Raw genomic sequence first — 24,599 nt, 5'->3', positions numbered from 1 at the left:
CTGTTTCAGAAAAAGTATGATACACTCAATCAGACTCAATATAAAGAGGCAAGAAGGAAGAGTACATCTTCTGTAAAAAGACAGACTGAATCAAAATGTTGCTTCATTTTGGAGAAGAAACGTTACTTCATTTTGGAGAAGAAATTAGTGTGAACAGATCTGATTTAGGCATATAAAATCATAGGTTTCAAGAGGAACTTCAGCAGGGATGATTAATTCATATTTCTCACAGTAGGGGAATTAAAGTATGAGTAAGTTCAAAACAAAGGGGGTTTAATGTGTTGCTGGTGCTTGAGCATGTTCTGTAACTGATTACAATAAAAGCAGTGAAGCCAAAGTAATACTGATGGAACTAAATGTTCTTAAAGCTTATTGCTGGATGTTGGGAGAACATAGCCAGTGTTCTTTGTCTAAGTACTTTGTGGTGATCAGAAATAGGATGCTGGGCTAAATCAGTCTTCGATCTACGCAGTATTGCAGTTATTTTGTTCTTAAAAATAAATGTCATGTAAATGTGATTATATGGGCAAGAAATTATTAATATTAGCTGGAGATGAGCAAACTGGCTCCAGAAATAGCTTTCAACAACCACTTTTGTTTCCTCCAGAACAGGATCTCTCAAATTCTTGAACTATTTGTTTATTCTGAAAAGAATTACACGATTTGAGGAACTAATTCTTAGCTTCTAGTACCTCAAGGAATGTTTAAGTCCTTAAAGTAGGAATAGCTTTTCTTCTGTGGCAATCAAAATGTTTTGTGTATGAATATGAATGCAATTATATGTAGCAATTAAGAGCTATATTAGTATCTGAATTAACAGCTCTGGAATATAGCCAGCTTGTGGCCAGGAAAGCAGCCAATAGCCTAGAGGAGAAATGCTTTAATTATTATGTAATAGCTGCTCTAGAGAGCTCTCCATGTTCTGTCCAGCTGCATTTGTAATTTTTTTGTATTGTTTGGGACAGTTGTAACTTCTATTTACAAAAATGTGGAAGACAACTCATTGTACATTTTTCATACTGCATAGAAAGTGTAAGAATGCTGGAAAGCTTACTTGAACAAAGCAAACAGATGCCCACTTTCTTTTCCTATCTTCATGAATAGAGTGCATGTACCTGTCCATGTGCAATGGGATTCTCAAAAGAAAGTAATCTCTGGTGGGCTTGTCTAGTGCCAGTTGCCTTTGTGTCTTCTGGTACCTAGGCAGGGAGCGTGACAGGAGGTTCAGCCATTTCATGGTACCTTCATACCACATGAAACTACTGTTGACAGTGAGTCTTGTGATGCCCACTTCTCAAGATTTAGCTGCCTTTTCTCTTGGCCTTGCAGATACCCCAAGTGTCACAGGTACTTTGTTTATTAGTGCTGCCCTGCTAATCAAGCAGAGATGCTGAGGACTGTTCATGGTGGTGTAGCTACCATTTATCTGGGAGGATGACAAGAAGACATGGACATTCCTAGTGTTTGCAGTTCCCTTTTGTACAGTAAAACTGCAGGCTCACACTGGGAAACATAAGTAAAGAGGAGTCTTGTAGAAGTTGGACTGCTTGGAAGCTTTGTAACTGGCTGGTCTCCAGGCTATATGAGAGCATCTGTTCTCTCTGACTCCTGCTTACAAATTGTAGTTGGTATAATGTTGTCTTGTACCATCAGTAACCACATAGGCTGTAAAATGGGGCAGATCTCCGAGTCGTCTCCTGCAACACCCAAGGTGCATTCGAGCCTTTCTTGACGGCAGAGGAAGAGAAAGAACAGACATTTCATAAATTCAGTCTTTGCCTTTCAGTTGCTGTTACACGCCTTGTTCCTCCAAGTCCTTTGTGCTCTCCCTTCATACTGCTTGAGTGTTTGATGCTGAAGGGCAAGGCTGACAGGAGTATTATATATGGGTTAGTCCTACCCAGGAAACACAGAAAATGCCCATGAAAGTACCTCACTCTTCAGACTGTGCCTTGAAACACATTTATCACATGCTCAAAAAACATGCCCAATAACATCACCCTCACACCCCAAACAGTTATGTCATGGTTCACTGAGATCACTGTTTGCCCTAAAATAAAGGTTTTGTTTCTTGTACTAATTTCTTGTTTTCTCTAGACATCTGTTCTCTTGTCTTTCATTTACATTGTAAATTCTTGGAAGAAACAATTTTTTTGTTTACTGGTTTGTTTTTCTGTCTGTAGTGCCTTGCACAGTGGGGTCTTCATCAATGTGCCCAGCTCACTGGCACTTTAACAACACATCTTCTAAGCCTTGGTATTGGTAGATATACTTGCAAATATTCTTCACCAGGTCTTGGGGTTATATATGTTTTTCCAGATAGTTTTATTTGCCCTTATCATTGAATCACAACTGTTTATCCAACTGTGTCTTTAGGAAAGATATTGTAAAAAAAAAAGTCCCACAGATTTATATCCATTCCAGGTTGAAAGAGGTCTTATGTTTTCTGTACCATTAAAAAAGAAGCTAAAGTGGTTTTTTTCTCCCCCAACGTATCTTCCATCAGCAGATTTTTCTACTTTTTGTTCAGACCATTTTTTCCCCGAAATAGATGGGGATATTTGCAATACATGGTAACATATATGCCAGATATATTAGTTGTAACTATTGTGCTATGGCAGTCTGATTGACCTTTATGTCCTGGGAGAACTATTAAGTGTAAGATCAGTAATGCCTGTTTCAAAGATTGTTAGATTATAAGTGGGAAGTGATGTGGTCCTGAACACCCATATGAAGTAAAGCAGAAAGCTGACTTTTAATTAAAAATTAAACAAATTCTGTTCTACCTAAGCTATCTGAAGTAAAAAGCACTGGTAGCTGAAACTATGGTGGACTCATCTGAATTGAATCTTAATGATCTAAAGACTCATTTATAACCAAGTACAATTTTAATGAGGTCTGTAAAGCTGGAGAAGTATCAGATGTGGTGACATTGTTCCATCATATATGGAAATGGTTTTACTACACTGGTTTGTTTAGTATAAAGTAAAATCAAATTCCTAATGTGTATATTACAGTATAAAAGTCTGTTGTTGTTTACTCGTTATTGATGTTCAATATGATCTAGAACTAGTAATTAATTTAAAAATTATTTTTTTCAGCAAACCTACCTATTTAAAGTCAATAAAGTCTAGAATTAAGTCAAGTGAATTGAAGTCAGAATGGATATGAAGCCTCAAAAGTATTTTTAATGACTTAGTCATCAGACTGAATATTAGGTTATTTACTAGAGGAATGTTTCGGTGTTTAAAAAAAAAAGGTGGAAGTAATAGCTACAAAAAAGTTAAATGCATTCTTTGAGCTGATGAAATCTAAATTAGTTGATTATGTAAATTGTTAGGCTTTTTTTTACCATGTTAGGTAAATATATTTAAAAATGCATTTAAATATTTTTAAAATAGTTACCCAGTTGCTACCCTGCTTTAGTTTAGCAACATAAAATCTCAGATGAAAATAAATACTAGTTGAAAGCTGAAATCTCTTGGTCTTCTAAAATTTTGTTGTTGTTGTTTTTTTGTTTCTTTTTTAATTTTGCAGCATGGGTGAACTCTCTTTCTATGGGGATGGTCTTCTTCTGTTCTCCAATAGTCAGCATATTCACAGACCTATTTGGTTGTCGAAAAGTTGCTGTTGTTGGAGCTGCAGTAGGGCTTGCTGGACTCCTTGGAAGTTCTTTTGTAAGGTAAAAAAATTAAATTCTTAACTTTCAAAGTATTTTATCAGTTTTACAAGGTAGAGGTAATGCTGATTCTAGCAACAGAACATGAAGGAGTAAACATAAAGTGCTACTTTATATTATCTGTTAAAGTAGAAAACTTGTTTTGTTTTTTGTTTTGTCTTTCAAACTATGACTTGTGAATGCTCAACTTCAAAAGTAATTTAAAAAATGCAATAGAATGTCATAACAGAACTTGCTGTTTAACAGGAGCAGCCGCTATGTATAAATGTATCACCAGCAAGACTATTGCTATAAGATAACAGCATTGTCCTGAATAAACTTGTTATATGTTTGCTTAATGTATGTTGTGTTTTAGCAGGTACATAAGCATTGCTGCTGTCTTCCCTCCCTGCCCTGTCCCCTCAATTTGCTTTTAAAACAGTTTTAATGTTGATAAATACACAGTAGGGCCTCCGGGAAAGTGTTCATGTTCTAATAAAATTTGTTGGTTTCATCTGTTTTTAGTGATTCAATTGCCAAACATGGGGATAGCAAAAAACTTAGTGTAATGATATATACTTAGGGCTTATTTTCTTTCTTAAGAAAATCTCTGGGTTTTTTGTTACTGAAAAAAACTTTGAATGGGGTTTTTTCTCCGGTTTACAATTTTTGTACGTTTCTATAACTTCCGCAGAATAAATCCTAAGAAATTCAAGAGTGACAGATTTGTTGGACATGCCCAGTAGAAGATGAGGAAACAGGAAGTTTACTTATTCTAATCATCAACAGAAATTGGTTAGTGAAGATAGGCTAAGAAGCAGCAGGAAAATAAGCCAGTTATCTCTAGTTCTCAGACTGCTGTTTTTTCCCCCCACCCTTGTCAGAATAAGTAGAGGAGCAGTCAAGAGCTACATTTGGAAGAATTTCCTACATAGATGAAAATATATTTGTACAGATAAGCTTGTGAAAATGTCTCTTCTATGCTTGTCCTCTGAACCAGATAGATGTGAGCTGGCTGTGATGTGGATGGATGACTGTCCATGCTATGTGGCACTGTGCCTGATCTGTTATTACATCTAGCTTGGACATATATCCCCTAATGTGAAAACATGTCCACAAATTGACAGGAAGAGAAGGCAAATAGTTCTGTCTTAGATACTGAGACTAACGTTTATATTTATTCTTGGATTAACCTGTATTTGTAGGAAAGATAAAGTTTGTTTTCTTGTTACTTGAGCTAGTTTCCAATTTTTATTTTGTTTTTTGGTTAATCGAAGTGCAAATATTTTGCTTAATTTATTTTAATAAAGCAAACAAACAAAACCCCCACTTCCTGATATGTTTTAAGAAGCTGCTTACTAAAGGTGAGGTAAAAACTAAAAGATTCATCATTTCTTCTTCCTTGCTTCCTAATAGTATGTTAAGTGTTGTCTGACATCCAATGGAACAAAGGCAAAGAAGAGGCATGCGAGAGGAATTTGTTTTGTAAAGGCTTTAAAAATATTTTAGCTTAATTGAATTTTGTTTTGAAGAGCCTTTTGAGAGTGAATTCTTCTAAGAGTATATGCCAGGTTGCTATGCATACTTGGTGTTTCATTATGTTACTTACACTAAAATGATTTATGACTATGATGTTATCAGTTAATTGAAGGAGTATAGTTCAGATATAGAAGTCCGTGTTCTAAAAGTAAAGTATTGTAAAGTAGATAAATGGAAATATGATTTACTGCTTTTTCTAATTTCTTAATATAAATTTTATCTCTTAGGAAGTTGAGTTGTAAGAGTGTTTATAAAGTAGGACAATATTTTATTATGTATGTTGTGCTGCAGACTCTTTGAATGAATCTACAGATTGAAGCACAAGTTCTTTGCCCTTACTGTATTATGTTCCTCCTCTCATTTTATAATGTCTGTTTTTATTTTTCCTGGTTATTTTTGATTGATAATGGTAAAAAATAAGTATTTTCCCCATATGTTGTTTCCGCTGGCTTTAGGATGTGTGTAGTCAGTTTCAGAAATTGATAGTTTAATATAGAAAGTGACTATATTATATTATACAAATATTTTTCTCTATAATACACAAAACCAGAGTTCCTGGTGTCAGACCTTTATTAGTCAAATACTATTTTCTAAGAATTTCTTCAAATGTATGGGAAGCTTGTGGAGTGTATTTTTCCACAGAGGGGTGCTGTAGAAGTGCTTTCCTGTGATGGAAAGCACTACATAAAGCATTCATACTCTCCCCGAAAAAATTAATGTATGGTCTAACAGATTAAACTTTTTATAACTTTTTGTTAGAACCACTTTAAAAGTGGGTGTTAGCTGATTAAAAAAAAGAGATGATAGTTCATTGAAAACATAATATTAAAAATAATTATATAAACCATCATGTGCTGCCTCAGAAATCTTGTATAAAAATTTCTTGCACATTGCCTCCTTCATCTAAATGTAAATAAATGTTTCCTTTGACTTTCTTAATACTACAAAACTAATTTAATTAGTTATACTGATACTGTTGCTTCATACCTTTAACATTTCTTGCACAAATACCTTTTAATGGCACATAATTGCCTGTGATCACTTACAACAGCTCTGCTTCATTTCAGTTGTATAGTAGATGGTAATGGTGGAGAGCCTTATGATGAAGATCCACCTTACTATGAGCTGAAATATTTCATGATTAACATTTTTCAATTTCTTTCTTAGCATATTCAATATATGGATTGCAACACTGAATTTAAAATAATTAATCTAGAGGGAATTAGTTGTCTAAAAAATTTAATACCTAAAAAAATTTATCATTTACTAATAATGTGTTATATTACCAAAACTTGTCAGTATTTAAATGTTTTATTTTTCATTAATAATGATGTTTACTACTTTGGTACTGTATTTTAATAAGAAACTGTTTAAATATTTGACTTTTCTGGGTTCATGACGAGTGTTCAGTATTACGTTTGAACTGCTAACGCAGTGAAGAAATATCTAAATCAAAACATTACACCTTTCTTTGGAAGACAAAAACCCAGCTGTGGTTGAATTCATATTTGGCTGATTTGCCCCAACAGTGATTTTTAAAGCATTTTAGCCACAATATTTGTTGTAATTATAATTGAATATAATTTTTCTTTTTTACTTGTTCAGTGAATTCTGTGAAATTTTCAGTGGAAGAAAATAGAATAATCATTGAGTTAACCTGACACAGAGCATTTCAACTATAAGTATATACAAACTCCACTCACCTCTGTAATTATGTTTGTTGATTGAAAAGCTGTCATATATATATAGTGGGTGAACATGAGCATCCACTATCTTACAAAACACTAATGATTTTTTCTTTTTTTTTTCCTTTTGGTCCAGCACCATTGAACCTCTATATTTCACCTACGGAATCTTGTTTGCCTGTGGCTGCTCCTTTGCCTACCAGCCGTCCTTGGTCATTCTCGGGCACTATTTCAAGAAGCGCCTGGGACTGGTGAATGGCATCGTCACTGCAGGCAGCAGCTTGTTCACAGTGTCACTGCCCTTCCTCTTGAGAGTTTTGCTCGATTCTGTCAACCTGTTCAACACCTTGCGGGTCCTGTGCGTCCTTATGTTTATTCTGTTCCTGGCTGGATTTACTTATAAACCCCTTGTTTCCGACACCAAAGACAAGGAGGGAGGAAAGAAAGGGAGGTTCAAATTTCCCCCTGGAAAAAAGATTTGCAATTTCTCCGTTTTCAAAGTTCTCAGTTACCGAATCTGGGCTTTTGGGATTCCAGTTGCCCTTTTTGGATATTTTGTGCCTTATGTTCACTTGGTAAGTGCACATTTCTTCCAACATATGACACGCTTGAAACTACAGCTATTTGCCTTTGTGTTATGGACTAAGAAAGCAATTGCTGGTAGGAAGCAAGATTTAAAGTGCAAGTTGTGTTTGGGAGAAATGAAAAATTAACTTGGTTGTTGTCTGGTTGAAAGAGGGCTTTAATCAGAACTGTTAGTTAAGCCAGTTAAAATTTTTGTTCTTTGTCCTCAGTCTAAAGTTTAAAATAGTTTAACCGTGAAAAGAGACATTTGAAAAATATTCTGTGCTGTTCCGAAGAGAATTCTTCATTTTGGTACTCAGTTGCATACATTGCCAATGACACTTGTGTGTTTTAGAGGAAGTGTGAAAGGAGTAGAAAACAGAAAATGGGTAAAAATTGTAATTTTTGTTCCTTTATATTGAGGTATGTTAAAGTATTGATTTTTAGGATGCATTATATTCACCATTTTTCAGCTTTATTAAAAGCAAAATACTTGTATTTTTCCGTCTCTCAAGCTTTAGCTTTGTGGTTTACTACTATAGCAGTAATATAACTGATCCTCTTACCTAATCCCTACTAGCTGCTAGTTGAGCTGTGTTTTACTGCTGTCTACAGTGACTGACAGAGCTTTGGCTTCTGATGATGGAGAAGCTGTCAGTCAGCCATCGTTTCTTGTACATGTGCTAGAGTTAATTTTTTTCCCGAGCAGATTTTTTTCTGTAGTACACTGTTAAACTATGAAATTTAGGTGCAACTGGGAGATACGTTGTATCTGACAGGCACTCATTACACTACTGAAATAGTGAATTATTTTTTAATGGCTTGCTGGTGGTGCTGTCTAAACTGAAGTGGTGTAAACCAAAAGGCTTAAAAGGGACAGATGTGGGGGGGGAAAAAGAGCCCACGACCTGCAGTGAGATGCTCTATTTAGACAGTTACACATCCTTACATTCAAGAGTATTTGATTGGACTAGTAGTAGTATTCACTGTGAAAACAGAAGAATCATTTTAATATTTGTTATTCACCCATGATAGAACATTAAGATTAATGATAATAAATACCTTTTAATTCTGTCAAAAAATTTTCAATGACTTAAAAGCCCAGGGGTTTTTATGCGATATAACAGGTGGTGTCACATCTTTCTGGTAATACATTGGTTAGATTACTGACTCTGCATCAGATACTTATTTTCAAAATTACCTTATGTTGGGGGCTAGTTTGTTTTTGAGCAGCTGTAAACTGAATTTTATTAGTGGCTAGTTCTTGTTACTTAGTTTTTAATCATGTAAATCTTACTCTTTAATACTTTGAACTAGGCTATTTCAAAGGACTGTACAATCTAAATGACTGAGCTGTTGTGACATCTTATGCTATTTCCTCATAAGCTTCATAGCGATGTTTTTGAAATAAGTCTTCAGAGGAGTTGGTGTTGTAGAGAAAGCTATTGGTCAAATCCTAAATGATTGTTAACTCATGCAGAGAATTGAAGAGTAAGGCTATACAAGCAGTCAAATAGAACTTCTAAAATACATTTATTGAACAAAAAGCTTGTGAGTCTTTACCAAGATGCTTGTACAAATGCTTCTAGTTTATAGGCTGGACTAAAGGTGCTGGTTGACTTGTAGAGGACAAAGTTCTTGATCTTTTTTTATATTATAGTATACATTTTTTCTTTTTATAGGGTGCTTTCACTCCTGTTGAATGAGGATAATACTTTTAATGGAAAGAGGTGTTTATTTTTATGGGAACATGAATAAGTGAAGTGGTGCTTATTGCTGGTGGGCAATGATGTATCCTGGGGGGACTAAAACCTTAGAAAGTCCATGTGGATCTATATTTGAGAGAGTGAATAAATCAGTGTTCATGAAGGAACAGTATGGATTCTGCCTTCAACAGATACTTCAACTCAAGTAGATAGCTCTGGACATTTTTATCCTGGTTTTGTCTGCTTCTGATAAAACCCCCACATTTTATGTACTTCCAGAAGTACATAGAAATATGCACTTACAAATAAATCAAGGGCTATAAGAAAAAATAAGGTTTTTTGCTGGTATGTCTACTAAACCACAGAGTGCTTACCTGATCTTTTGAAAATGAAAGTTACTATTGTCTCATTGCTGCAATTTTAAAAATGCAGTAAACAATACTGGAAAAGGGATATGATCCTTAGGTGAGTGACAGCTTTTGTTACGTTAAAATTCTTGAATTATTCCCACTGTTAGGGTTGGCCAACAGCAGCCAGACTGCTAGAATGCTGATTGCAAGCACCTTAAAAAATAAACACACAAATGAACCTGCTGCCTACAGCTCTCGTCTTAGACCTCAGAACTGGCTTCTCTATTTAACCAAGTCCCATTTTTCCCACCTGGAAAGGATAGTTTCAGCTGGAGTGGCTGCTCTTGACCATGTGATGGAGTGCAGGTGCCGCAGGCCCTATGGATTGGGGTCCTTGTGTTTCACTCCTCAGGCCCATGGTGGCTGGAGGTCACAGATTTGGTGTGCTCAAGTCACTGCAGATGAGCTGCTGAATGCCAGCTTGGCACAGCTGACGAGCTCCTGAGGGTGCAGGCAGGGTCTCCATGTGCTTCAGGGCCAGCCCTGATTTCTGTTCATGTCTCTTGCATTTCCTGAAGTATATTGGAAAGGAGAACACACATTGCGAAACTTGTAGTACAAAAGAAGTGAAAACTCATTCTGGGCTTTGGAATAATAGAATTGGCCAAGTATTTGCAATTTTAACTATCTGCACTGTATTTGCTTCATCAAGTAAAAACTGGAGAAATAACCTGCTTATGAAGTGGGCTCTAACTAAAACACATTGATTATATGGCAAGCTAGATGGTATGCATGTCAAGGAGCTGGCAAGAATTACCAGTCCCTGACTGGTGGATATCAGCTGCATGTGCAATAGGCATCATATTCCTTTTGGCTCTTGCAAGGGAGAACCAAAAGGGAAAGCTTTTCTTGTCCCAGTTTAATTGGTGTCAAATTCCATTAATGGGTGTTCCATTACATGTCACTTGGAAATTGGGTTGAGATAAACACTATAAGTAAGTTTTGACTTAATTTTATTCTATACTTTCAACATTAATTCAGATTTTTGAAGAACAAACTGATAAATCAGAAGATTACTAGATCAAATAGTTGTTATTCCTCTCAATTTTAAAATCAGTCTAAACTGCAGTGATTGAGAGTGGGGTTTTTTTGATGACCCTCTAAAATAGGCAGTTTTTTTGATGACCCTCTAAGATAGACAAAGAAAATCCTAGTTTAGTCCATTCAGGTTTAAATAGTGAGTTCACAACAGCAATCTGTCAGATTAGTTGAAAACACTTTCCACATGTTTTTAGTAAGGACTATCTTACAAGGAAATGATTAAGTACATTTGAAAGAAAGCGTACCTACTCTCTGTGTCACTTGTCCTGTGCTTGTTTTGATAATAAATAGAGAACTTCTGTTTTTCAGCAGTCAGTCTGATGTTGAAGGGTTTAGTGTTGTTCTTTTACCCTTAGAAAATATTTACTTAATCAGAATCATGCATCCTTAATTCTTATGAGCTTGTTAGGTCAATTCCATTAAACTTTGATACAAAGTCACATGCCAGGTAGGTTAAAAGATACATTGTTGCTTTTTGTACTTTACTTAGCCACGTTGAAAAGAAATACTGCTTAAAAAGAAATACTATTGCTGCCTAGTCTTCTCTAAGCAGTGACCAAGGTCACTACCAAGTTTCGGTATGCGTTTAGGACTGTATTAATTATGACACACTTTCGAAAGAAGGGACCCAGTATTGTGTTGTCTTTTGATGTAGCAATATTCAGCCACTACTAGGAATACTAGTAGGACTGAGAATTTCATCTTAACACTTTTAATGCAGTGTTTCAGTCCTGTAGTAATTTGTCTTGGGACAAATATAGTTTAATTTAGCAGTTACTTTTATTCAATGCCTCTTGCTAATGATAGGCCCTGCCTTATTTATAGTGTCTTACCCCTTGCAGGATGAAAAACTGAATTTAACAACTGAATAGTTGAACAAAATATTGCATATATTTCTTATGTGTTTTACTTTTTTTAACAAAAGCAGCTAGATTGTAGATAATGCAATAGAAATATGTATTGATAAAGGTTACCTTTCTATGTTGAAATATTTTTTAGCAAAGGAAATACTCCTAAAGAATTACTAGATATATTTGAAAATTAGGCTTGCTGTTCAGATATGGCTACAGGCTTGTATACAAAGCTACTCATTAATTGATATGCAGTGTGGAAGTTACCATGACGCTGACTGTACTTTTAAAACTTCAGAATAGCTCAGGAAAAAGATTTCAGTATTTTGCACCTTGCTTTGCTACCTATTTCTTAATTTACTGAGTTAATCTGACTTCTCCTTTTGATGCTTATCCACGATCATATTCCATGATGGGTGCATCCTTGTATATGTAGAGATTTTTGGTAAGCAGTAGCTGTGTGGAGTTTATGTGTTCTGTGTCTGTTTGCTTCATGTTTAAGATATGAAAAAATGATGTGTGTCTGGCCATTTTTTCCAACAACTTTCTTGTGAGAGTCTGTCTTGGGAGGAGATAAGTACTGGATTTAATGTCTTCTGTAGATAGATACTGAAGATCCAGTGTCTCATTGCTTCACTGAAATCTGCATTGCCAGGAATAAGTTCAGCTGGAACTCCAAGGAACAGGGAAGTGAGACTGGACTGCAGACAATGCTTGGAAACAAAATATTGCCACTGAGAAACAGACTCTGCTCTAAGATTCTCATAAACTATATTGGAAAAGAAAATGCACCTCAGAATGAAAAGTAAAGATGCTTCCAAGCATTTTTATTCATGGGAGAGGCATGAAGCTATTTGGAATCTCTGTAGAGTACATGTTAGTCATAAGAACTTCTTAATGTATATAAACAAACTCACTTTCTTGGCTTCATCACAAAATCAGACAACTTGGATAAATATTAATCTGTCCCCTGGGTGGCTTAGCCTGTCTCCAGATCTTCTGTGTTTTTTACTTTGGAGTTGCTGAGTCTAGTGCTGTGCCCACGTAGTCTGTCCTTGGACAAAAAGATAGTGCTATGTACTGGTCTATGTTACTTATCTTTTGCTGGAAAATCCGTTTTTTTTTCATGTTCTTTAGATAAAAGTAATCTTTTTCACTTTAGAAATATAAAAATTAGCAGGAGGACTTGCTGATATGGATTACAGATGACACAGACTTCTGTTGCCAGATTTCATTCCCCCACGCTTCTGGTCTATAGTGTAAGTTCTGTGCCTCTGTGTGATTTAACTGTTCTACAACTACTTTATCACCTTGGACTACCTTCTTAAATTGAACCAGGATGACTTGACCTTCAGCTCTGTTCTTTACAAGCCAGCTATTTTGACTTTTCTCTGCCCATTTCTCACTCTGTATCAGTGATGTGTCTTGTTTTTGTTAATAAGAGATCAGATTCTGCTGTGAAAATTCAGTGATTGAACCTTTGCTCCCAAGAATATGTGCCAATAAAAACTGTTGACTTGTGCAATCAACTTGGACAAATGAACAGCTGAGTTCTTGAAAGATCCTCTGTAGTCACAGTTTTCCTAGGAATTTATCTGAAATTCTTGCTATGTAGTTTGAAAACTGGATTCACTTCCATATACTCTGGAAGTTTATGAGAGGCCTTACTTATTCAGGACAAAACATTTTCTCTATTCTGCCGATACACAAAAATTGACATTTTTCCACTTGTGAACTGCACCCTCCCCAAGCAAAAGCATTGGGTCACTTGGAGGAATTACTCAGGAAAATATGAAGGGGGTATGGAAACCACCTAAGATTCTTGAAGCAGTTTTGAACTCTGCTGTATCAGGATAAGCTAGGATAGTCAGGATGAATCTCACTGCAATAGTTCTGCCTGATAAGACCCTAGTCATCATCTATAACACTGCTTGCAAATATATTTGTAACTCTTCAAGCCTCCCCTACTGACATCGTGTTCCCTAAATATTGTCAGATGTGACATCTCTAAATTAGACTCTTCATTTGAGAAACCAGTGTTTCAGTTGCTGTCCTTGTAAGAGGGGTCGTCTCTACACAGACAGTGGCAGTTGCTCTGTGTCCTTTGTAGTGGGAGAATTGCTCAAGGAGCCATAGGAGAATGGAGCTCTATACCTTGCAATAAGCGAAGCTGGTCAGGTTGTGCATTCTGTGTGTACAGTCCTAGTCCTGCACCTCTCTCCTCCCTTTAATTCCTATGCTCCTGGATTCCACATTGGAGACAAATAGAAGCACAGAGATAAATGCTGTCTTTTATGTCTGTGTGCAGAACATGGTGAAAAGTCTGTATGGACTCTTAACCAAAAATCTCTAAACTTCACCGTGGATATGCAGATTTCATAAGTTAAAGTGCATACACGTAACAGCTCTTAAAGAAATTCAGTTCTTGTAAGGTAAGTACTGTCTGTGTTTTGTGAACCACCTGTATTATGTCATAAATTTGCTACTTTTAGAATGTTATGTAAAGTAATGCTTAATATCTAATTGGTGTGTCTCAATATTTTTTCCTGAAACTGGAAAATTCAGTTTCCATCACTACATTCACTTGCTTTTATGGGCTGCTGTTCAAGAATTCTCATTTCTTCACATCTACATCAGTCATTTGTCTGAGGTCTACTACATCTTTTATTTCCCAGAATCTGCTGTTAGTCTGTTTTGTAGTGGTAGGACAGTATCTCTTAAATTATGTCCAGTACTAACAGATAACTGTGTGTCAAACAGATATTTCTCGGTACTGTAGGTATAACTGTCAATTTTAGCACTATTACCTTTCTCATCCACTTTATCATATTTCTGTCTCCAGTGGAAGACTAACAAGGCTCTGGTTTTGTAAAGGTCCAATGTAATTATTAAGCAGATACCTCTGAGACCCAAAGTCTTCAGTGGCTCCCCATGCTTTACTTGCTTTTCTAATCTTTGCATTTATCTCCCTTCAGATCTCAACATCTGCTGCAGTTTGACTGCCCAGGTTAGTGAAATTTTCCCCCTTTATCCACTTCTGTAATTATCCTGTGCACCCATTTCTTTTTCAGTATTCCTCGATGTTGACCTGGCAGTATTTATTCTTGGTTAGATTGCCCACTTTGGACAGTGGGGGTGGGGGTGGGAGAAAGAATTAAATTAATTCCTATTTTATCCTTGTGATTGTTATGACAGTGTATTTAAGCTATGCTTTTCAAACAAGTAGTGGAGATGAATAAAAAATATAGTTTCAGAAAGAATAGAAATGGAAAAGAATAAAACTGATATTTTCTGATTTTTTGAGAAGTAAAGGTAAATGAAAGTTTAAAAAAAATAGGTAGCAGGTATACTCACGTAGAAATTAAAAGGATAAGAGGAAAGGAGCCTTCTTCAGGTCTGCAATGCTGGCAGATTGAAAGCTCTGAGTTACATTGTGATTTCCTTTGTATCAATCTCTAATGCTGCATTAGTTACTGTACTAGGATGTAATACAAACCATTCTAATAGCAGATAGAGCATAGAAGTCAGAGTAAATTGTGTGTTGTTTTTTTTTTTTTAATGCTATTTTAATGGTAAACTCAGCATCTTGGTTTTGAATGTTTGAAGCATTTTGACCTGAACTAAACTCTTCAAACTCCTCAAGTGCCCAGAAGCCTGAGATCACAGCTGATGTTTTTTCCCTGCTACCCTCCTACAAAGTAACAGAAACTAATTGCCAAATACCTTCAGTCATATGCAGACCAGCTTTTGTGTCCAGTTTCTGCTCCAAGAAGAGCTGCATAGAAACCCTCTTTGCTTTTTAAATCCTGTTCAGATCTGTGAATTTTTTACGATGTGTTTTGATTCTTCCTTTGAGGAAATCTCAGAACCTAGCTTTTTCTATTTGATTGCCAGTAACTGTCAGGTTGTGAGCTATTTTTCGTATTCTTTTCTGATGATTGAGTTAAAATTTGTCATTACTTCTGAGCAGAATATTTCCTAGGAAAAGAGAGAGGTGGTTTTGGATTAGTCCAGGCGGGAAAAAAACCCAGAGCATAAATATCTGTATCCTGATGATTGAGTTAAAATTAGTCATTACTTCTGAGCATAGTATTTCCTAGGGAAAGGGAGAGGTGGTTTTGGATTGCTTCAGGCAGAAGAAAAAAGGGAAATGTTTGTATCCTGAGTAAGGACTGTATCTCTGTATGAGGAGGAGAGGATATCATCATCTTTTTGTTGTGTTTTAAATGAAAATTTGACTACTTGACTCAATTTCTCAGACCCTGGTCTGGTAGATATTTGGCAGTGTATTTGGGACTTGCAAGTGGAATTGAGACCCTTGTGAGAGCTTTCTTCTGTTTCCCAGTAGAATGAATAAGGTACTTCACTCAGGTCTGTGAAAGCTGAGGTGATTATGACCGTGTCCACAAGTAGATTTCTAATTCTGAAGTGTCACGGATGTCCTGGTGGCTGAATAGAGGTTTGAGAATCAGTTTTGATCTTACTCATCTAACTTCTGCGTTTAAGGAGTCTAGTCCTGAGCAGACTCCTTAAACACAGAAGCACAAATTCTGTTGTAGAGTCAACCTCTCTTAGGACATGACAATAGCATTGTAGCATGTAGGCAGATAATGAATCCCTATTTTACTAACCAGTTGACTCTAAGTTGCTTACTGTGTTGTTCTTCAAGATATGCAAGAAATAAAATCTTTATATTTGTAATTTTTAAAGGGGCTACTCTAAGAAGCTGCCTTTTGACAATCTTGTCTGGTAATCTTATTGTTAATTCTACTGGTGAGCTGAAAAATTTACTTGAGGTAGCAGCACTCTTCTGTAAAATGAAAACCTGTCCTTTTGTAAAAGCTGTTTGTTCCTGGCTAATTACTTTCACTGATGCAAATAAATACTTATTTTCATTCTGATCTTAGTCTAGCTTCCATTGTTTCTCTTTGCCATTGTCACCTTCCTGTCTGAGTAGTTACAGAAGAACTCTACTGGTAAATTTTTTAGTCTGGCAGATTCCAGAGATCTTAAATCAGTCTCATAGCTGTCTTTTAAAACATCTTTTAAGCTGAGGGATACTCTTCTCACTTGACTTGAGGATGTTTAGTTTGACTGACTAGTCCTTATGGTCCAAGAAGCTTCTCCACAGAGCAATTTGGAGCATTGGGATCAAGCTTCCAAATTGCCTCTCAAAGAATTTTTTTTTTTTTTTATCAATTTGGAAGGTTAGCTGTCTAAGAAAAACACCTTAAGTTAAGAAGTGAGAAGACATCCTTTTTGTGAAATGTAAATGCTGTAGCTAACACAATATTGTAATAAAGGTCTTGCTTCTCGTATTGTAGTGGTGTGTTAGCAGTTCTCTTTTCATACTTACTATATCATTTAGTTGGTCAATACACAGTCCCATTTGTCTTCCCATATATTCAGTTGTAAACTTACCTTCACTGTTGCTGAACTGAACTGTCAGAAGCTAAATGTATACTTTCTGTAAAATCTATGTAATATTTCCAGTGATGTCTAATATAGGCAAAAATAAGGAAAGAAATTGGGTACTTAAGTGAAGTAACTGTAACTACTAATAGATCTTGATTTAAGAAAATCACTTTTGTTAGGCTGTCTTTCCATTTCTTTCTGCACAAATAGTATATGCTGCTATATTCCTCTTCTTGGGGTTTATTTTTGTTATTTTTAAGCTAGAGTATTGAAATCTGACCATATTTGTTTGAAAGTCAAGGCCAAAGCATTATCATCCCTAAAGTGAATAGTACAATAGGAATATTTTTCTTTTTTTAGAGTTGAGGAAGACTAAACTGGATGTGAAGCAGCAGACTTGTATTAAAATTTTACTGAAGTATGCTAAATAAAATTAATCCATACTATAAGCTTTTAATTTAATATTATAAAGGGGATGGAGTTGCTATATTAGGTTTTAGTTGCTTCACTTTTATTAGCTACTTTGATAATCCATCTTAAATGGTGTTTAAAACTATTAGCCAGAAAGTGTGGATTTTTTTTTTAAGAAGTCCAGTACATACGATATTAATCATCAGAGGTTAATGAAATATATTCTTGGTTTTTTGGGTGTTTGTGTAGGATATCTTAATCCATAGTTTTGATATTCCATAATTTCATAGCCGTAGAACATCATGTAATGTGCTCACTTTTAATTACATAAATTGTAAACTGAAAACACTATATCACATTAGTAAATACCACAATGATTTGAAAAGAATTACTTAACTCTTTAGAAGTGTAACATAAGTAATAATGTCAGGAAATTGCTTCCTCCAGTCATAAGGTTACTTTTAATCAAAGGTACAGCAGAGTTTTGCCAAGCTAGAGCTAAACAAAGATTTTTTTAAGTTTTAACCCTCAATAAGTATGCATTTGTGACTATTCTAAGACATCCATCAAATCACTCCAGGAATGACAGAAAATAAGACTGGAGGTATGCCAGTACTTCATCCAATTTACTCAATTTTTTTGAGTACAGACTTTGGTGTAGGACCTTTTTTAATATTTCTTTTTAAAAATCTTTTTTTTCACAGGTCATAGTTGTCAAATTTCTGCTTATTGCCAGGTCTTTTGTATTCTGTACACATGGTCCATGTCTTTAATAATGAGTAATGGACAAAACAGGACATAAAAACTCAGCTGAGCCCTTACTGGTACTGAGCAGTATGTGAAGGTCACATCATGTAATGAATTCATGTCTTTTATTACTTTTGTAATATGACATTATTGGAACATGCTGAAGTTTTAATTTGCTAAACCTTTAGTTTCCTTTCTAAAGAGCTGTTGCCAGAGCATTCTTCCATCTTGTATTCATGCACCTGATTTTTTTGCCTCAGTGTTTTTTCAATATAGTTTAATTTCCATAAAAACATTATGAATTAATAACTAATTTCACATTATTGACTGAGATGCCAGTTTGCCAAGATCATTTTGAATTCCAGTCTTTTTCTTTACAGTGCCTGCCATATTCATAATTTGATGTAATTTGCAGATTTAAAAGTATATTATTTATTTCACTGTCCATATCATTAATGGAAATGTTAAATAGCAATACATTGGGGAAGGTTTTGGTTGTGCCTTCTTTGGCATATTCAGTTTTGCAGTGAATCACTATTTCGAAATAGCCTTTCCAAACATTTGAACATCCATCTTTACAATTGTTTCGTTTAAGACATGTATTCTAAACTGGCTCATAAGAATTCCTAAATGCTGGCCAAAGTCAAGATTTGTTACATCTGCCCTTACCCCTGTAGGCAAGGTTTGCTACCCACCACGTAATAGAGAGAAATTAGGGTTTTTTGGGTTTTTTCCCCACAAATCTGTGTTGATCCTTAGACTGTGATGTTACCTGCTAGATGTTTACAAATAGTTCTGGTTTTGTTTCCTTTTCTGCTGTTATTCTGGAAATTCAAGTTAATGTGATTGACCTGTAACTCTCTAGGACTTGCTGATAGTAGCTAATTTTGGACATAGTGGCTAGTTGAATTTTGAGAGTAAAATAAGCCCTGAAACACTGTTTTAGGCCACAAGAAACAGATAGAACTGAGACTCTAAATTATGGATTGTAATCACAAATGATAATTTTAAAAAGAGTAAGTTATCCAACAGTTTAACTCTCACCCCTTGTGTATGTTACAGTTCAGTTCTTGCGGATTCCTGGCTTTATTCCTTGTTCTTGTTCTCAGTCACTGCGAGCTTCCTCAGATATGTGTGTGCCTTATCTGTCTTGCTGCTGACACCCAAGCCACACCAATCCACCAGTGTGCTTATGCCCATTTCTTTATGCTGTCTCTTGTGGCTCCACCCTTACAGGGAAGGAAGCACCTAGGATTGATAGAAGCTCATGTTCAAAAGGAACAAAACAAGTGAGAGGGTCTGCAAAAGTTTACAAAGTTTTATTAGTAAATTACACACTTGGCATGGAAATTGGTATGTTGGTCTCTGATCTCCTAGATAAACACATGGCAGTGAGTTTTGGATAAAGTGATAGAGAAGAGAGAGAGATGAATTAAAGAGTGTAAGAAAGGAAAGAAGGAAGAAAGAAACAAAGCCCCAGTCAGTCCTGGTTCCAGTGTCAATCAATCCAGGTGATGGGGATGTCCAGGGTTTTGGGGGCACTGCATGGACTTGATAGGGGTACTTCTCTCTACCCTGGAGATTTCTCATTTTCTATGCAAATTAGTTGCTTATCATGTGCAGCCTGTTCTTTTAGACCTTTCTGGAAGTGGATCAGAGGGATTCTGATGTCTTTAATCTTGCTTTTTCCCTACAGTCCATGCCTGCTTCTCAGCCTCATTCTGATGCATTGCACCGTTACGCTTATCTCTTAGAGCTAGAACAAGGACATTTGTCCTGGAAAAGTGCTGCCCTCTCTCCATATGGCCCCCTTCTCCAGCCACATCCTGTTCTTTCTCACAGTGTGTTATTACCAACAATCCTTGGCTGTTACTACCAACAATCCTTGGTTGTTTCCAGAGCTATGTGGCTATCGGTGTCTGAGACATACACATTAGCCCCCTTATCATCTAGGCCTCTACACCCTTTCAGCTCTTTCAGGAAACTTAATTTGCAGCAGTTAGGAATAGTATCTCCAATATATGAATGGTACCAGCAGTACCCCATAAGCATTTGCTTTTTTTCTTACACTTGTCTTGAATGAAAGTGTCAGACGTAAGGACTTGAATCAGTAACTGAGCGCATTAAACTCGCTGTTTTCTTCAGAGTTTTCTAGGTTATATGTTGCTGTTGGGCATCTCTTTCGGTGAGAAAGACTGTATTATATTTAGCCTACTAAGGCTGTGCTTCATTGGGAATCCCCAAAATGGAATATACATGGGAAGAAAACAGTTGACAGAGAAAGAGTTGTTTCTTGCTAGCTCATAACCACTTCTTCAGATTCAAGTTCTTTGTGTTTGGAAAAGAAAAAGAGCTACAGCTCTGCTCAGATTGCTGTCTTTGATTTACTGCATGAATACAGCTGAATTGTATGTGCAGTGAAGGGAAAGTCTTGGCAAAATCTGGTATTAGTTGGATGGAGAGAGGTTAACCAAGACTATAAATCTGAAAGTATTCCAGCCATATGTAGTGGCTAATATTTCTTCTAGTCTCATTCTAACAGTAATGAGAATTTGGGCAATAAGATCTGTGCATGTTACCCTGATGATAGAGAGCACAGGTAGAATGCTGGTGCCAGGGATGCATTCAGTTATATTCTTCACTGTCTATGTCTTGATTTGGAAAACTGGATTGTATGAAGATAAATTCTAGCTTTAAAAATAAAGAAGCTGTGCTAGTCTGGGATGTAATTTTGCCTGAGCCAACTAGATCTTTTCTACGTGTGGAAAAATCAGACCTGCGATTCAGCAGTGAAGAGCCAGCCACATTACTGAGAAGCAGCAGAACCCATAGGAAAATGCTTCGGAAATGCTTTGTATGCCTGGGTCCCCATTTGACTGCGGTATCTATACTGCCTAAAGTATCTATACTGCCTAAAGAGTCATACAATTACAACTTGTATAATTCTGCAGTGACAGGAACGTTAATGCATGAAATGCTGCCTGAGAAGGTTCACAAGCAATTGCTCATCATGGGATTTTTGAGTAGTTCTAGCAGCTAAAAATCTGCAGAAATCTGAATCTTGTTTGAACTACTTCATCATAAAGATATTTAACCTATAGTTAATAAGTGTCTCTAAGTCCTTAATGAGTTAGCACTTACAGTAGTGAATTAATCCTGAATCACTGTATTTCCAGACATTTAGTTAATACTGCTGTTGATTAAAGCTTACCTAGTGACTGCACCACTGAAGGCTGAATATGCTGTTAAGAATCTGAGGATGAGACCAGGTTGCTCAGGGCTTTGTACACTTGGGCCTGAAAACCTCCAAGGAAGGAGACTGAACAAGCTCTATGGGCAGCCTGTGCCACTGCCCTCCTGGGGAAAAAGTTTCTCCTTACATCTAGTTAGAAGCTTTCTTTAAGGTTATGATGCACTTAAAAACAGTGAAAGCTTAAAAAAAAAAAAAAGCTAATTCAGATATTTGAAGTTTGAGATGAGTAGTGGTTTTTTTCCTGATTAAGGAGTTGATTGAATCCAGTATTTTTTTTTTCCCCATTGATCTAAGAGGACAGCATTTCACCCTGCGTGCTGCTTTGAGAAACCTAGTTACTGAGTTGCAGGTGCAGGGTTAAAAGTTATCTAGATATGGAGCTTTATCTTACCTCTTGAAAAGTCTCTAGGGAGCAGATGAATCAGGCCTGCTAATTAAACAAGCTAGAGGCTGCAAACACATGGAACAGGTGACAAGAATAGCATAAAACACCTTGGCTTCTCTTGCCAGCTGGGCCAGCCTGCAGGTGTTGACAGGCACATGAAGGTAGGGGTGGGAAAACTGCCAGCTTTTCTTCTTCTCACCTTTGATGGAAAGGGAATAAAAAGAACAGCTTATCTTTTATGTTTAAATATCATTCCAGATGAAAAATTTCATCAGATTCTGTTCCCAAGTGTGTCTCAAAAAGCAAAGAGAAAAATAAACTTAAATTGAAGACAGATGCATTCTCTTTCTATTTTTTTTAAGTTAGAAGGAATTCTTTAAAACCAAACCAAACCCACTAACCCTTATATTTTTCCCCCTTTCTTACAAAATCAGTTATATGGGACAAATTAATATTGGATTTAATAGGCTTTCTGTGGCCAAAAGATTTTATACTTAAACAGGATTTGCTAGTGATAGTAATTTTCTTATGTTGGAAAAAAAGGCACTGCTTGTATATTAACATTCTTGCCAGAAAAGAATCTAGACTATTTTGCTTTAGAAGTGTTTACTAAAATGGAACTTTTAAATTTTACAGATAGAAAATTAAGGGTTCACTTGTTCGAAGTGATATCACATAGTCAGATTTAATAACAAGTTGGTGTGCAGCTTTTACTATCTGGGTCTGTCAGCCTCTGGTTACCCTGACTCTCAAATGTTTTTACTACATCTTTACTTAAAATCTGTTTCTTCTCTTTGCTCTTTCACGCTTCTGAGTCTTTACTTTCTTGTTCAGAACTACTTATGAGCACAGAGTTTGCAGGGCTGTGCAAATGACTTCTACATCTTCTAATGCCCCCTTTGGCATATTTGGTATTGGCAAATGTATTTCAAAAGGTAATAGTGCAAAAAAATCTTCCCTGTGGGTAATTTCTGGTCTTTGGGGTTGATTTAAAAACCACAAAAACACACAAACAAACATAATCCACTGTGGAACCCGAGAGACTATAAAAAATCCATCAAGCCTTGGTAATTTTTTATTTTTTTTTAACAACTTTAAAGTTGTAATGACTGATACAGGGGTCAGGACCATTGATCAGTTGCCTTAGTTCTTTAGGTTGAAGTGGCTGATAATTCATTCTTCCAGGCTGCCTTGTTCGTCGCTGCTGTAGCTGTACCCTCTCGAGGAAGTGCTTGCTGTTGTATTTGGCGTTGCAAGTGGTTCCTGCTCCTCTGCCTCCTTGCCCCTGAACATCATAGTGGTGGTTGTGGATGTCAGGATGAGGCATTCTGGAGGGCCTCTCCTACTTGCATTGTCTGGTTTCTTACTTGTGTTGTCTGGTCTCCAGCTCTCTGCTTCTTGCTCCTGCCCTGAGCTGTGTTGCAAGTTTGGTAGCCTGTGTCTCTGTCTTACTGCACAGAGCAGTATTGCAGTGATTCCAATTAATCACTCAGTACCTTCACACCTCTGAGTCTGCCCTGGCCAGGGAAGCAGCCAGTTTCAGTCAGCCCTTGTGGATTCTATGTTACATTATAAATATGACTAGTAAATTGAAAGTGGCTGGGGAGAACTGTTCTAAGATCTCTCTCTTTTTTTTTTTTTTTTTTTTTGGTATTAGACAGAGCCTACCTGTTCTAAAATCTGTGAAAGCAGAGTAATGTAGATGACCATTTGTAGCTGAATTTGTAAATCTGAGATTCACAGATTAACTTCTATTTAACTCAAGTTTTCCAAGGTCTATCTTTTAATTCTAAAGCAAATTTATTTTCTCAACCTTCTTTTTAAACAGATGAATCATGTAAAAGACAGATTTGGTGACAGTGTGCCAGAAGAGGTACTTCTGCTGTGTCTGGGCATTACTTCAGGAGTTGGCAGGTTGATCTTTGGCAGAGTTGCTGATTATATTCCTGGTGCAAAAAAAATTTATTTACAGGTATGTTTTTATTATTTTTATATTCCTTCAGAACTGTGTATTCTGAAAGCTTTGGTTTCAGGTACTACTAATAAGTAAGCAGAACTAACTGATTGGAAATTCAAATTTGAAAAGTTTCAAAACTCTGGGAAATTCAATGTATGGTGTTTGATACTAGGAGCCTTTGGTGTAAAGTTTATGAATCTGACTTTTATTTTTAATGCTAAGAAAATGTTTCCTGCTTGCTGTTTTCAGCTAGGATTGGAAGAAATTACTAATCATTAGCATGTGAGTGAGAACCTCTGGGGATTCTCTAGATTCTGCTTTCTCTGTTTTATCCCGTAATTTCATAACGGTTGCAGAAACGTTAATTTTTTTTCCACATGTTCCTCTATTAAGGATTTTGGATCTCTCTTCTTGATCTTTGATAGGTGCTGATTTGGTCCTAAGTATGTTCTGAGTATAGTATGCAGTGGTATGGCCATGGGAACTTAAGAGGTGCTTAATTGAGGAGATTTTGCAGAAGGAGTCACAGCTTCCAGAAATGCTGAAGCTTGGGGATGAAGGAGGATATACACTTCTTTCCCTCCGCACTTATAAACGATATTTTTTTAAGGCAGAATGTGGGATTTTGGAAAAGCTTTAGTCCACTTGCCTGTTGGCAACCGCGAGGTGTTCTCCATTTGGTCTTTTAGAATGAATAGCAAGGGAGGCATCTAGTGGATGTTGTCTGCACTGCATTATGGAAAACAAAATTTCTTAGGAAATAATTACCTTCCTGGAGTATTTGTTGTCATAGAAAAACTTAGATTTCCTGATGTGTTTGGGACATTGATTTCCTATGCTTTTATATGGATGGTCCACAGGCAAAACTATTACCTTTTTTATTTTCTTTTTAATTCTGTTTTATTTTGCTGAAAGACAGTTTTATTCCTTTAGTCTAAAACAAATAAATAATCTAAGGTTATATTGGAAAATCTTTG

At 36.2% G+C, this 24,599-nt stretch overlaps 1 protein-coding gene across 1 annotated transcript in view; it reads left to right on the top strand.

Annotated features, from left to right (window-relative positions):
• The window catches only part of SLC16A10 (solute carrier family 16 member 10), a 63,101-nt gene that overhangs the window by 34,606 nt on the left and 3,896 nt on the right, over positions 1-24,599 (top strand). The window contains exons 2-4 of the mRNA XM_032682587.1: positions 3,538-3,682; positions 7,019-7,457; positions 23,494-23,637. Coding sequence (XP_032538478.1) covers positions 3,538-3,682; positions 7,019-7,457; positions 23,494-23,637 — 728 coding nt within the window. The remainder of the gene's footprint in view (positions 1-3,537; positions 3,683-7,018; positions 7,458-23,493; positions 23,638-24,599) is intronic.

Source organism: Chiroxiphia lanceolata, chromosome 3 (genome assembly GCF_009829145.1).
Source record: "Chiroxiphia lanceolata isolate bChiLan1 chromosome 3, bChiLan1.pri, whole genome shotgun sequence".
NCBI classification, from domain to species: Eukaryota; Metazoa; Chordata; class Aves; order Passeriformes; family Pipridae; genus Chiroxiphia; species Chiroxiphia lanceolata.
Note: the sequence above shows the minus strand (reverse complement) of the source record. Positions and strands in the feature narration are given on the sequence as shown.